This window comes from Dasypus novemcinctus, chromosome 2 (genome assembly GCF_030445035.2).
Source record: "Dasypus novemcinctus isolate mDasNov1 chromosome 2, mDasNov1.1.hap2, whole genome shotgun sequence".
Lineage (NCBI taxonomy): Eukaryota > Metazoa > Chordata > Mammalia > Cingulata > Dasypodidae > Dasypus > Dasypus novemcinctus.
In genome coordinates this window covers 71,042,685-71,055,155 of record NC_080674.1, presented here as the reverse complement: position 1 = coordinate 71,055,155, position 12,471 = coordinate 71,042,685, and the positions used below count along the sequence as shown (strand labels likewise).

The following is a 12,471-nucleotide window of genomic DNA, read 5'->3' as shown; positions in this document are numbered from 1 at the left end:
GTGTCTGCTTGTATTCTTATTAGGCAGCTCTGGGAATGGATCTTGGGACCTTCTGGAGTGGGAGAGAGATTACTCTCTTGCACCATCTCAGCTCCCTGTTTTGCTATGTCTTATTTTCCCTTCTCTGTCTGTCATCTTGTTGCGCCAGCTCTGAGCATCAGCCTGCACTCCTGTGCGGGGTGGCTTTCCCCCTTGCGGGGTGACATTCCCACACAGGGCAACACTCCACTTCCACCAACTCACTGCTTGGGCCAGCTTGCCCTCACCAGGAGGCCCTGGGCATCGAACACTGTACCTCCTATATGGTAGATGGGAGCCCAATTGGTTGAGTCACATCCACTTCCCTCAGGTGATGTTGATGTTGCAATTTTGGGACCACACTTTGAGAATCACTGCAGTAATGAATTACAAGGCAGTGAATTTGAAAAAGAAAAAAAAAAAAAAGTATGTCTGCAGTAAAACAAAACAGAAAAGAGTTGGGGGATGCCCAATAATACAGAAGGCATGATAGAATTAGAAAAGTACCATCAATGCCACCCCCAGTGAAAATGATTCAGGTAAAGATCATTCATGGATGCTAAAACTAATGAGAAAAGCATCTTTACAAAGATATCTGGTGGTCACCACCTTATTCTGGAGATCAAATTTGGCAATACCAGTAGTGAAAATATGATATGTGCCTCCTATAAGATGCATAAGTTGTATACAACATCACCAATATATATTATTGCCAAATTAATAACCTGAACTTAATCATAACAATCAATCAGCAAAGAAATCCAGAACGAGGGACATTATACAAGATAACTGGGCTGAACTCGAAATAGCCTGTTTTGAAAAATGAAAAAGGCATGACAATCATTTCATGTGGAAAAACAAAAATGAAACTTGATTGGATCCTGGATTGGGAAAAAAAAAACTCTTTTGAAGGACAGGAAATTTGAATCAGTACTGCAAAGTGGATGTCAAATTGTTAATTTTCTTAGTGTGATAAGAAGACAGTGGTTTTTTAGGGACTAATACTGCTCTTAGGAGACGCATGTTGAAGTATCTTTAAGGTGAAACTATCTTTTTTGGTTTTCTCTGGGTGGAACTATCTTGATACCTTGAAAGCCTCTGGGGAAAAAAGGGATATGTGTATACACGTGTGCACAAATATCTGAGCCCCCATATACTTTTTCTCCATCTATGATTTAATATATCAATATACCTATAAAATCCATATATATATTTGTTTAAATCATAATAAAACCTTGCCCCCTTATCAGTAAACAACAAAATTGCCAATTTTACATGAGATGCAAAAACTTCTACTAAACAAAACATTAACAGATTAAATGTATATACCATGAGCCAGAATTTATTTCAGGAAAATATAAGTATGGTTCATTTCACTTTAGGAACTCTAATGTGCAATATTGTATCAAATTAAGAGAAAAACCAAATGATATCATATGCTGAAAAGTTAACGAAACCAAAACCTTGTCTATTAAAAACTCTAAACAGGAAAAGAAAATTAAAATATAAAGACCACTTATACTCTGACAGCAAAAATATTAAATGGTAAAAATATTAAAGCAATGTCTGATCAGTCAGAAACTGCCATTTGCATCATTTTGTAGGTTCTAATAGATTAAGGAGCAAGAATGTTGAAAAAAATTTTTTTGAAGACCTAGCAAACTCTCTACATTAAAAATTACCCAAGTATTGAAATACAAGGGGGAAATATATCCCACTCCTGATAGTGATAAAAACAATAAACTCTGCAATAAATTTGACAAGGAAAGTACAGGAATTATGTGATTACATTCTAAAATTGCATTGAAGGGCATGCAACAAGACTTGGAGTAAAATGTTTCTGGACAGAAAGACAATGACAGTTCATCCCATGATAGCATGTCAACATGTCTATTCAAAATCTCAAAGGAGCTTTCTGGCAAATGGACATAATGATTTTAAAGTTCATATGGGAGGAGCTGATGTGGTTCAGTGGTTGAACACGGGCTTCCCATATATGAGGTCCCAGGCTCAATCCCCATCCTGGGTACCTCAAAAAAAAGTTCGTATGGAAATCGCTCCCAAATTATGGAAAAATTGTGGTGAGGCTCATCCTACCAAATCAAATTTAATGTGAAATGATGTTGATCACAAAACACAAATAGATTAGGGGAACAATACATAGGCATTTATGATGCTTCCATTCAGGTTGATGGATAGTTTTAATCATGTGGTATTGACATAAATAGTTATCAATCTGGAAAGAAGAATTCTACTCCTGTCACATACAAAACAGTTTCCTGCGGAACTATAGATTGGAGAAAAATTAAGAGAAGTTTAGAAAATGTTTATGGTTTTGGGATGGAGTTGTCCTTAAAATTGAAAATCCAAGAGCAATTACACAAAAAAATAGATCTGATACCATGGAAACTTAAAATTTCTGCAGGGCAAAAGAAACTGTGAAAGCCTTACATATTAACAAGAAAGACTAAAAACTCAATAGAAAAATCACTAAAGGGCTTGAAAAGGCAATTCACAGAACTAGACATGAAAATTGTCAATCAACAATTTATTCAACTAGCCCACAGAAGTTATAAATAAAATAGCACACGAGATTGAATACCGACTGGCAAAAAGTACCCTTAGAAATGAAGAAATTATCTCCAGTAAGGGTACAGGGAAAAGGCACTTTTGTATATTGCTGATGTTAAGAAAAAGTCATGTGGCAGTACCTGTCAAAATTTAAAATGCACATACTCTTCAGGGAATCCAGTGTACAAAAGTATGATGTGTAACATTTAAACATCAAGTCCTATATTGAAATGAAATGTATATATAACAAGCCCATTTTTAAAAATCCCCCAAACAATTTATACATGTCTATATTTATATAAGGCATGGAAGGACATATATCCCAAATCAATGTCCTTCAAGTATATAGTATTGATAAACAGGATAAAAGGAGGGGTAAATTAACTTTTCCTTTGGATATCTTTTGTATTTTTTTGAGGATTCTCTTTTCTTAACCAAAAAAGCAAAATTAAAACTGGGTTTCAAATATAAAGATCTTATTTTACAAAGTGAAAAGACTGACAATAGCTAAAAATGATAACTCAGAAATAGTGGTAAATGTAGAGGTAGAATTATGGCAGCAATAACCAGAGAAATAGAAAACAGGGGAACTGTGGGTGAGATGAGACTTTTACTTTGGAGAACTAGGCAGCAGATTCTCTAAGATTAGGTGGCTTACATGCAGTATGCCCTATGGAAGCAAACATTTTAAGTGCCTTAATCCACATTAATAAAAGTAAAAGCCAGGTACATAAAACAAAAACCATGTATAACACATAGGTAACAATTACATACATTAGTCGAGTCCCCAGGTAATCAGAAAGCACCTTATATTATTTTATATTCCCTACCATATCTTTAAGACAACTTTTAGGTCACCCTAGAGTAGGAAGCAATCCCACTGAAGTGAGTTAAAAGGTATAAAAAGTAAAAAGGGCCACAAACTTTATTAGAAGTAAATGTAACAAATAATATGTACAGACAGCACATAGTGCCAATTTTATTTGCAAATATTAAAGTATACCAACTCAAGTTCACAGGTTACACCTTTGTGACAGCCTTGGCTAGATCTTGAACTACTGCAGAATTCAGCTGTGCTAGAGTGCTGATCTTAGCATGCTTAGAGGTGGCATACTTGTTCTTGATAGTCTAAAAAGAGAAAAGCATGGTAATTAATGAAAGAAAACAAAAACATCACAAGATCCAATGGTACAGATACTCACTTAAAACATCAACTCCTAAAATATTTATTCTCTGCCCCACCCCAATGTTTTGTGCACTATGTCCACTTGCTGGAAACCAAACCCAGGATCTCCCATGTGGAAGAGAGGCACTCAATCGATTGAGCCACCTCCGCTCCCTGCTTTGTTGTGCTTCTCATTGTTTCCTGTGTCTCCTTGTTCTGTCAGCTTTTTGCACCAGCCTGTCTTGTCAGATCACTGCTGTCTTGCTAATCTTCTCCAGGAGGGACACTGGGAACCACACCTGGGATCTCCCATGTGGTAGGCAGGAGCTCAATTGCTCAAGCCACATCCGCTTTCCTCAATTAATCATATCCACTTTCCTCAATTAATCATATCCACTTCTTAAAAACATCTTAGTGTCACTGACTTACCATGTGCTTCGTAAGCCCACGATTCACCATAACTATATTCTTAGCCAGGTGCTGCATAACAGGAAGAAGGGATTCTTCAGTGTACGCCAGGTAATGCTGCAGAGTTGGTGTCTAGGATGACAAAAGTTAGTATCAAAAATGGTTCTCATAGGGAAACGGACTTTGGCCCAGTGGTTAGGGCGTCCGTCTACCGTATGGGAGGTCCGCGGTTCAAGCCCCGGGCCTCCTTGACCCTTGTGGAGCTGGCCCATGCGCAGTGCTGATGTGCGCAAGGAGTGCCCTGCCACGCAGGGGTGTCCCCCGCGTGGGGGAGCCCCACGCGCAAGGACTGCGCCCGTGAGGAGAGCCACCCAGCGTGAAAAGAAAGAGCAGCCTGTCCAGGAATGGCGCCGCCCACACTTCCCGTGCCGCTGACGACAACAGAAGCGGACAAAGAAACAAGACGCAGCAAATAGACACCAAGAACAGACAACCAGGGGAGGGGGGGAAATTAAATAAATAAATCTTAAAAAAAAAAAAAAATGGTTCTCATAAAATACTTTCTGGATGTTAATTGAGAGTGGGACAGATACTATATGACCAATTATAATTGAACTTTAAGACCTCTCCTTCTTCTATGGGTACTTTTTTCATACTTCTGTGGGAATCTATGCTTAAAGTTATTATATACTAATATATGCAAACCTAAGTGCTCTATTGTCATTATAGATGATCTTTGCATAAGATGGACTAACAGCTGTTCTACCTTTCTCAAATAAGTACAGAAAGATGAACTTAGGTAATGAAATGGATTCTATGAAGATGTTATAAACGATATCATTTTTAATCATTCCTTCAGTAGATTCCATACTTAGGGACCATCTAAATTGTCCTTTAATGAAAATAATCCTGAATTCAGGCAAATAACACATTCATAATTTAAAGCTTGGAGCAATCTAGGTTGTATGCCTGGGGGCTAAAGCTTACCCATTCACCGTTATCAAGAATTTTTAGTGCTAAGCAAAAAGCTCCTGCTGCAATCTGAGAAGGAGGAAAGTGCACCATGTCGTAGTCCAGCATAGACAGTTCCATCAAGTATTTGGCCAAAGTATGTTGCTCAACATCAACCTGGAACAAAATCTACAGGTCATTGAGTTTCTTTTAGAGTTTTATTTCAAATGTGGCATTGCCAATAACCCATATTATGCCCACAATCTGTAAGTATAAATGCTATTTTTCTCTACAAATTCTTAAATATAATTGTCCATGGAAGGTCTTAACATCATTAATATGCAGCCTGACTGATATATGTCAATGAATGTCTTTATCCCTTTTCCATGTAGTTAGATATATAATATAGGACAGATAAATTAGAGCTACTCAGTCAGCAGCATTAGTCCTGAATGGATTCTACCAAAGGTTTCTCAAGAAATCTGTTTACCTCTCCAATCTTGGAGGCTCTCCGAAGAAAGTGCAGGGGCAGAGGGCGACCCAGACAAAAGTTTAAAGCTTTTAGGATCTTCATTTCCATCTGTCTGATCTGGTACTTGGTATAAGTATGGTCAGTCACAAAGGCAAAGTCACCAATTTCTGGAGGATACATTTCTTCATATTTGCTTGCAATAAACATGGCAGTGACACCAACCAGCTGCAACATCTTCTTGGGCACACAATTATTCTGCAATGAGAATTTCAACTGGATGAATAAATAAGTTATGTGGAAATATCTTACCCAGAACTATGAAGGAAGGGTAGGAAAGACATACTCTTATAGCAAATCTCAATTAATGACATCCTAACCCAAGCCAGATTTTGTTCTTTTTCCTCCAATAATCAGCCTTACTGCTATGATTTGCTATGACAGAGGATATGTATAGGGGTAAAAAAATAAACAAAACATGTTTGTCAAGCCAAGGTAAAGGAAGGTGTTTAATTTGCTTTCAGCCACTGCATTCAGATTACAAACCTCTAGAAGCAATGCTATTCTAGTTATTAATAGCTGAAAAAGTCAGTAGTCAGTTCCTAGTTTCCTATGACTCATCTAGAACTCTGGAAGGGAAAACTTCACTTACTGAATTATGTTTACCTGCATGAATCGATCAATAATGGAAACAGTCATATACATGGTCTCCTGCAGCAGCCTGAATTTCATTTGAACCTGCACTAGCCAGTCAATTAGGATGGCTCTCATGTTTCCAGTGACTTCCCGACCCAGTAGGTATTTTGGTCTGACTGCTTGCTCTTCCTGCAAGAGAAATGCTGATTATCCTTAGAAGCCAGGTTCCACATAAAATTTCTATCCAGAAATATCAGTTACCAAAGAATACCTCTGAGGCATTTAGAATCTACAAGATAGTTTTTTGTTTTTTTTTAAAGATTTACTTTTATTTATTTCTCTCCTCGTACCCCCTATTGTTTGCTTTGAGTCCATTTACTGTGTGTTCTTCTGCATCCACTTGCAGTATCAGGCGGCACTGGGAAACTGCGTCTCTTTTTTGTTGCGTCATCTTGCTGCATCAGCTCTCTGTGTGTGCAGTGCCATTCCTGGGCGGGCTGTGCTTTTTTCACGTGGGGTGCACACCTTGCGTTTGGGGCACCCCTGCGTGGCACGGCACTCCTTGTGCGCAGCAGCACTGCTTGTAGGCCAGCTTACCACACGGGTCAGGAGGCCCTGGGGATCGAACTCTGCACCCTCCATATGTAGACGGCTGCTCTATCAGTTGAACCATGTCTGTTTCCTATAAGATAGTTTTTAACTCGAATTTTGATATGATCCAAATAGCCCCAGCACTGAGGAAGAAAGCAAGCAAACACTATACAGGACAGTGTTGCAGGTTTTTCATATAATCAGATCTTACCGTGTTCAATTCACCACTACAGCTGTTGGCTCACACCTGTACTCACTTCCTTCCAAATTTTAGATCTTTTCACTTAAGACTCTAAACTCAGAACCTGAGCTTTATGAAATAGAATAAATAGTAGCAACTCCCAGATCAGTGGACCCCAATGCTGCAGCATTTCTGGCTCTAGTGTATAAACAGCATAATAAAGAAGAATGAACCATGAAGGACCAAAACACACATCTGCTATATCTGCTCCTCCAAAGTTAGAACAAAACTTCTAGAAGTGCTAAAAAGAAGACAGAAAAGAAATCCAAAGCAGGAAGGTTGGTCCTGAAATGAAGTCTTCCTGCAGAAAAATCCTGTAGAAAACAGAGATGCCCAAGAGAACTGAAGATGTAAATGATGGCACAAAGATAATGCATTAAAAAACAAAAATTGGCTGTATCTTTTAACCCTGTAGTTTAAGTTGTTAGTTACAGAATGCTTCCTTGATTTTTTCAGTCAAAGGGCAAATGTCATTAAGTTTCAAAAGTGGGATGAAATGGAAGGAAACAAAAAATTTTACTCCTAGTTTTTGAGTGTACTCCTCTTGAGCACAAGGAACAATTCTCTGAAAATTGCACGTATCTCAGTCACATTGGTACATGCCTTGCATAGGGGGTAGCTAGTTTTTCAGTATCTTCTCCAACCCTATGTACTTCCTGTCCCTATTATCCCCCTTAGACCCAGAGAGTTTGGGACCTGCCCTCTCCCAACCATGATAGATACATCCTTCAATCTGGACTTTTCCAATGACATAGTATTGTTAGAAAAAACGATTGTAGCATCTGCCCTCACATTGACCTTTCCCTGTGCAAAACATATAGACTCCATCGTTTCTATAGTGGCTCTAATTTTGGTATGCTACGAAGGAGAATTTTAACATTGTAATCTGTTGTTAAGAAGTGCTGCTCATGTCTTGCTTGAATTACTTTAAAATGTTAACGGAAAATATCTTTAATAAAGCTAGATGCAGTTTAGAAAAAGCAAAGACTAATAAATGGTACTGACCTCCAGTTGTCTCAGATAAGTATAGATATCTTTCACATATTCACTGCAAAGGTTTGGATCGGCTCCATCTTCTGCATCCACATCACTTACTGCAAGAATTACATCAGAGAAAGCCTGACACAGATCTTCCTCTGCAGGAGCACATCCAGATGTTTCCATTGGGCTTGGAGAGGGATTATCCACCTGGAAACAGAGAGACCTCTTAAAACAATAGCAAACAGCAGCACACAGTAGTTTGGGAATGAAGGTCAGGTTATTGGTACTGTACTCAAGAAATCTGCTGAGTAGACGTCAGATTTCCTTCCTGAAAGGGAAGTTTTAGTCTTTTCAGATTTATTCAATTTCTCTTTAAGAAGTGATTATTGAAATGGTGAGGGTGAAAGCACAGTGGCTTGTTTTTTTTCTTTTTGTTTTGAGTAATGAAAATGCTCTCATATTGAAATTCAATATGAACGCACAATTTTGTGATTATACCATATACCGTTGATTGTAAAAACAAAAAAAAAGAGAAAAGCATATTGAATGTTATACACGAAAATATTCACTGTGATACAGCTTGAGTGACAGAAGTGACAGAATTAAGGGGGAGGTTAAAGCTTTTTTATTTTCTTCTAATTTTTCTATGTTTAACATACCAATATTTTTAAAAAAATGCCTTTAGGCTGAAAAAAATTATATATCAAAAGTGAAATGCCAACTGAACCAATTTGAAGTCAGTAAAATTTGAATGATATCAGGTAAAATATAACAGGAGCACATACTGTCATATTCAGATTTTCCTTCAAAGGAAAGTAGTTATCTGTTCCACAGTACAATCATGTGAAGTTAATTTAATGAATGACAGGGAAGTGGATTTGGCTCAACGGATAGAGTATCCGCCTACCATATGAGAGGTCCAGGGTTCAAACCCTGGACCTACTGACCCATGTGGTGAGCTGGCCCACGAGCAGTGCCAATGCGCACAAGGAGGGCCATGCCATGCAGGGGTGTCCCTCTCATAGGGGAGCCCCACGCGCAAGGAGAGCCACCTGTGCAAAAAAAAAAGCACAGCCTGCCCAGGAGTGGTGCCACACACATGGAGAGCTAACTGCAGCAAGGTGACGCAACAAAAAGAGACACAGATTCCCGGTGCCGCTGACAAGAATGCAAGTGGACACAGAAGAACACACAGCAAATGGACACAGAGAGCAGACAATGCAGGCGGGGAAGGGGAGAGAAATAAATAAAAAAGAAATCTTTAAAAAATAAAAATAAATATAAATGAATGAATGACAAGCTAGTCTTTAGATGTATACTTTCTTCAAAACATGGGCTGCTTCTCACTGTTTAGGAGTAACTAAGGATCAGCTACCTCACTATAATTAAACATTTCCCTTAAGCTCCCTTCCCCACAATGTTCAAATAATTATTGAGCACCTTAGTCAAGTCAGGCACTGATTTCTTGGAGTCCCTGAACTTAGAATTTAGAATAGATAGTAAATAAAGTAATGACAGACTGATTCTAGGATCATGGGTAGCAGAGGGAGAAGTTAGGGAAAGCTTTAGAAGTTGATGCTTGAGCTGTTTTGAAGGATGAAAAGGTTATTAGCTAGATGAAAGGGAAAGTGGGGAAAGGCATTCTTAGGAAGTAGGGAAGCAAAGGCAGGAACCAGTACAGGACTTTCAAGGAAACCTCAGGAAGTGTGATATGCTGTAACAATTGCCTGCTAAATGGTTGTTGTCCTGTCTTCAGAAGATCAACACTAAAGCAATAGTCTCAAATATCTTACCCTTAGATATGAGTCTAGGTTGAATGGCTTTTTTTTTTGAGGTACCAGGGATTGAAGCTGGGACCTCATTGTTCCCAAGTTGGCTTTTTGGTTTGTTTTTTTTTCTAAAAATTAGAGCCTCAGAATGCATTTTATTGCAATTTCAGCAAAACACTCTTTTCTAGATAGTTTGTCCTTCCTTCACAGTAGTTAAATTTACATACCTGATATTTAATAAAAAGTTTGTGGTTTTTGAGGCTAACTTGTTACTCCATCTTCTTGCCTACTCTCTGAAAAGCTTCACACCTTTATATATTCTAATGTTACAGGCTTATTTATTATTAAATAGCCACATTAGAGAGTTAAAACAAAAGTCACATTTTTGAAGCTCCTAAAATTGGAGCAGAGTGTATTTCTGCCTAAAATATAGTACCAAACCTGTCATTTTTTTCCTTTGGCAAAAATGTTACAATCCATCTGAGGTATCATTTCTTTCTCCTAGCCACCTCTCTTATTTTAGGATATAGAATTGCTAAAAAAAAAAAAAAAAAAAAAGTCAATGCCTAAGAATTTCCCTAAAGAACTTTCCAGAGGTACACCTTAAAATTATTATGCAATGGAAAAATTAATGTCATACTAACATAGAATATCATACCAAGAGAAATTAAGTGACCCCCCCCCCAAAAAAAAGAACCAAAAGAATATTGTGTTTCAGTCAATAAATTTGACACAGAAATGGCTTGAACTTGGTCAGCAAAATCTTGGGCCCAGGCAGCTTACTATAAATACCATTAACAAAGTGGTGAAGTATAAGAGAGCATTTAGAAGTAAGTAAGTACAGGTTCTAAGCCAGACAGCTTAGATTTGAATCCAGGATGTACTACTTATTAGCTGTGAGACTCTGGAAAAGATATTCATAACCTCTTTAAGCCGTTATTTAAAAAGTAGAGGTAATAATAGCTACCTGAGAGAGTATATGTGAAAATTAAGTGAGTTAACAAATAGAAAGTACTTAGGAGAGCCTGCCTCAGGTTAAGCACTAAATAAATGTTCTATGATTAGTATTTATTCAAATGCTACTCCGTGTATTAGTCAAATGAGAGGAAAGAACACTAAACAAGTAAGAGTAAGTTTACCAAAATAGGCTCAGGCGAGAGCTTTTCTTCTTTAATGGGTTCCGGCTCTGGCTCTGGCTCTGGTTCAGGCTCCAACACAGGCAAAGGTGCTTTTTCCAGAGGTTTTGGTAGTTTTTTAGCAGTAACTTTTCCAACAGCTGAAGTTTTTGCTTCCTGTAGATGAAAGGAAGAGAACTGAAAATTTCTCCATCAAGGGTCATAGTTAAAAAGAAATTGGGCCAGGAAAATAAGTTACCTTTTTAAGAGGCATTTTGGTCTGTGCCTGTTCACTGACTTTGTTACCAATGTCTCCAAGAGCTGTTCTTGGCCTCAGCCCGGTCTTGGAGGCTGCAGCAGTGGTCAAAGGCACTCGCTTAGCGCCTGCCATATTGATCTTCGTCTTATTTTCAGCATTAATTTTCGTATTCTGCAAGAAGCAAGACCACTTCAGCGCTGGCCAAACTAAGCTGGGGTGAATCAAGGGTTAATTAAGGTGGGGCACAAGAGAGGCTGGGGGGGGGGGGGGAAGCAGGGTGAAAAGGCTCGGAGGGAAAACCTGGGTTCCAGAGTCTTCTCTAAAGTTAATCCCCTCCCCAAACCTCTTCATATACCGAACTGAGGGATTTCTAAACACCGTGAATCTACATTTGAAAGGAAACAGAAACAAAAGCCTCCAATTGCAGGCACCTTCTATCTAGGAAAAGGGATTCAGTGGTTGGTGGGCCTCACTCAGCGACCCTCCATCCCCATTTCTTAAGGAGATACCGGGGATTGAACCACGGCCTCCTATATAGGAAGCAGGCGCTCAACCACTAAGCTACTCCCACTCCCCACCATCACCTTTTAAAAAAAAAGGTTTCCCTTTAGCCTTCCACCACACTCCCACTTATCCAAGGCCTTTCCGGGGCTTTTCTCGCCTTCCTCTCTCCGCCGGACAGTCCGTCCTCACTTCTCCCGAACTCCCCCACCCAAGGCCTCTTTCGGTAACCTTCCATCCTCCTCCCCAAATCGCTGCTCCGGTCCCCTGGCAGCCGCGGGGCGCTCCCGCGGGCGAAGGACGAGAGGGCACGCAGCGAGGAAGGTCTCATCTGCTCACGGTTCACAGCAGCTCACCCTGGTGACTCGCAGCGCCATGGCTTCCTCTTCACCAGGCAGCAGTTCAGAGGGGAGAAGCAGAACTAGGGGGCCGCGCCGAAGCAGGGGCAGATGCCAGCCCTAAGCAACAGCCGTTCCTCCGCAGCACGCTGGGAGGAGCCGGCCCCGCCTCAGGTTTAAACCCCGCACCGCTCCCTCCTTATTGGCCTGTTTGCGGCACTCGCTCCCTTCTCATTGGTGGCTGCCTGTTCCTCCGAGAATGCGTTTCCAGGACGATCCCGCGAAGACCTCCGTCAAGGGGCGGAGCCAGAGCGAGGCCGCGGCGCGAGGGCGCGGGGTGGGTGGGAGAGCCGGGAGGCGTCCCGCGGTCAGGTCCCGCGGCTGCGCTCCCTGGAGGGCTGCTTCGGCCCCCTGGAAAGGCTTAGGCGTGTGCGGAAGTGGGCAAAAAGGCCTCGTGC

At 40.1% G+C, this 12,471-nt stretch overlaps 1 protein-coding gene across 2 annotated transcripts; it reads right to left on the bottom strand.

Annotated features, from left to right (window-relative positions):
- Positions 1–3,487: 3,487 nt before the first annotated feature.
- On the bottom strand, positions 3,488–12,164 carry CCNB1 (cyclin B1). 2 transcript variants are annotated; one of them, XM_004465594.5, is made up of 9 exons: positions 12,032–12,164; positions 11,175–11,345; positions 10,940–11,092; positions 8,056–8,238; positions 6,249–6,407; positions 5,604–5,840; positions 5,150–5,290; positions 4,184–4,294; positions 3,488–3,717 (listed from the first exon to the last, which is right to left on the bottom strand). In XM_004465594.5, the coding sequence occupies exons 1-9, from the start codon at positions 12,050–12,052 to the stop codon at positions 3,610–3,612; spliced, it is 1,284 nt and encodes a 427-aa protein (XP_004465651.1). In that variant the 5' UTR covers positions 12,053–12,164; the 3' UTR covers positions 3,488–3,609. The 2 variants fall into 2 exon arrangements, with proteins under 2 accessions (XP_004465651.1, XP_058165599.1); XM_058309616.2 differs by having other exon boundaries at positions 10,940–11,113; positions 12,032–12,145.
- Between the last annotated feature and the right edge of the window lie 307 nt (positions 12,165–12,471).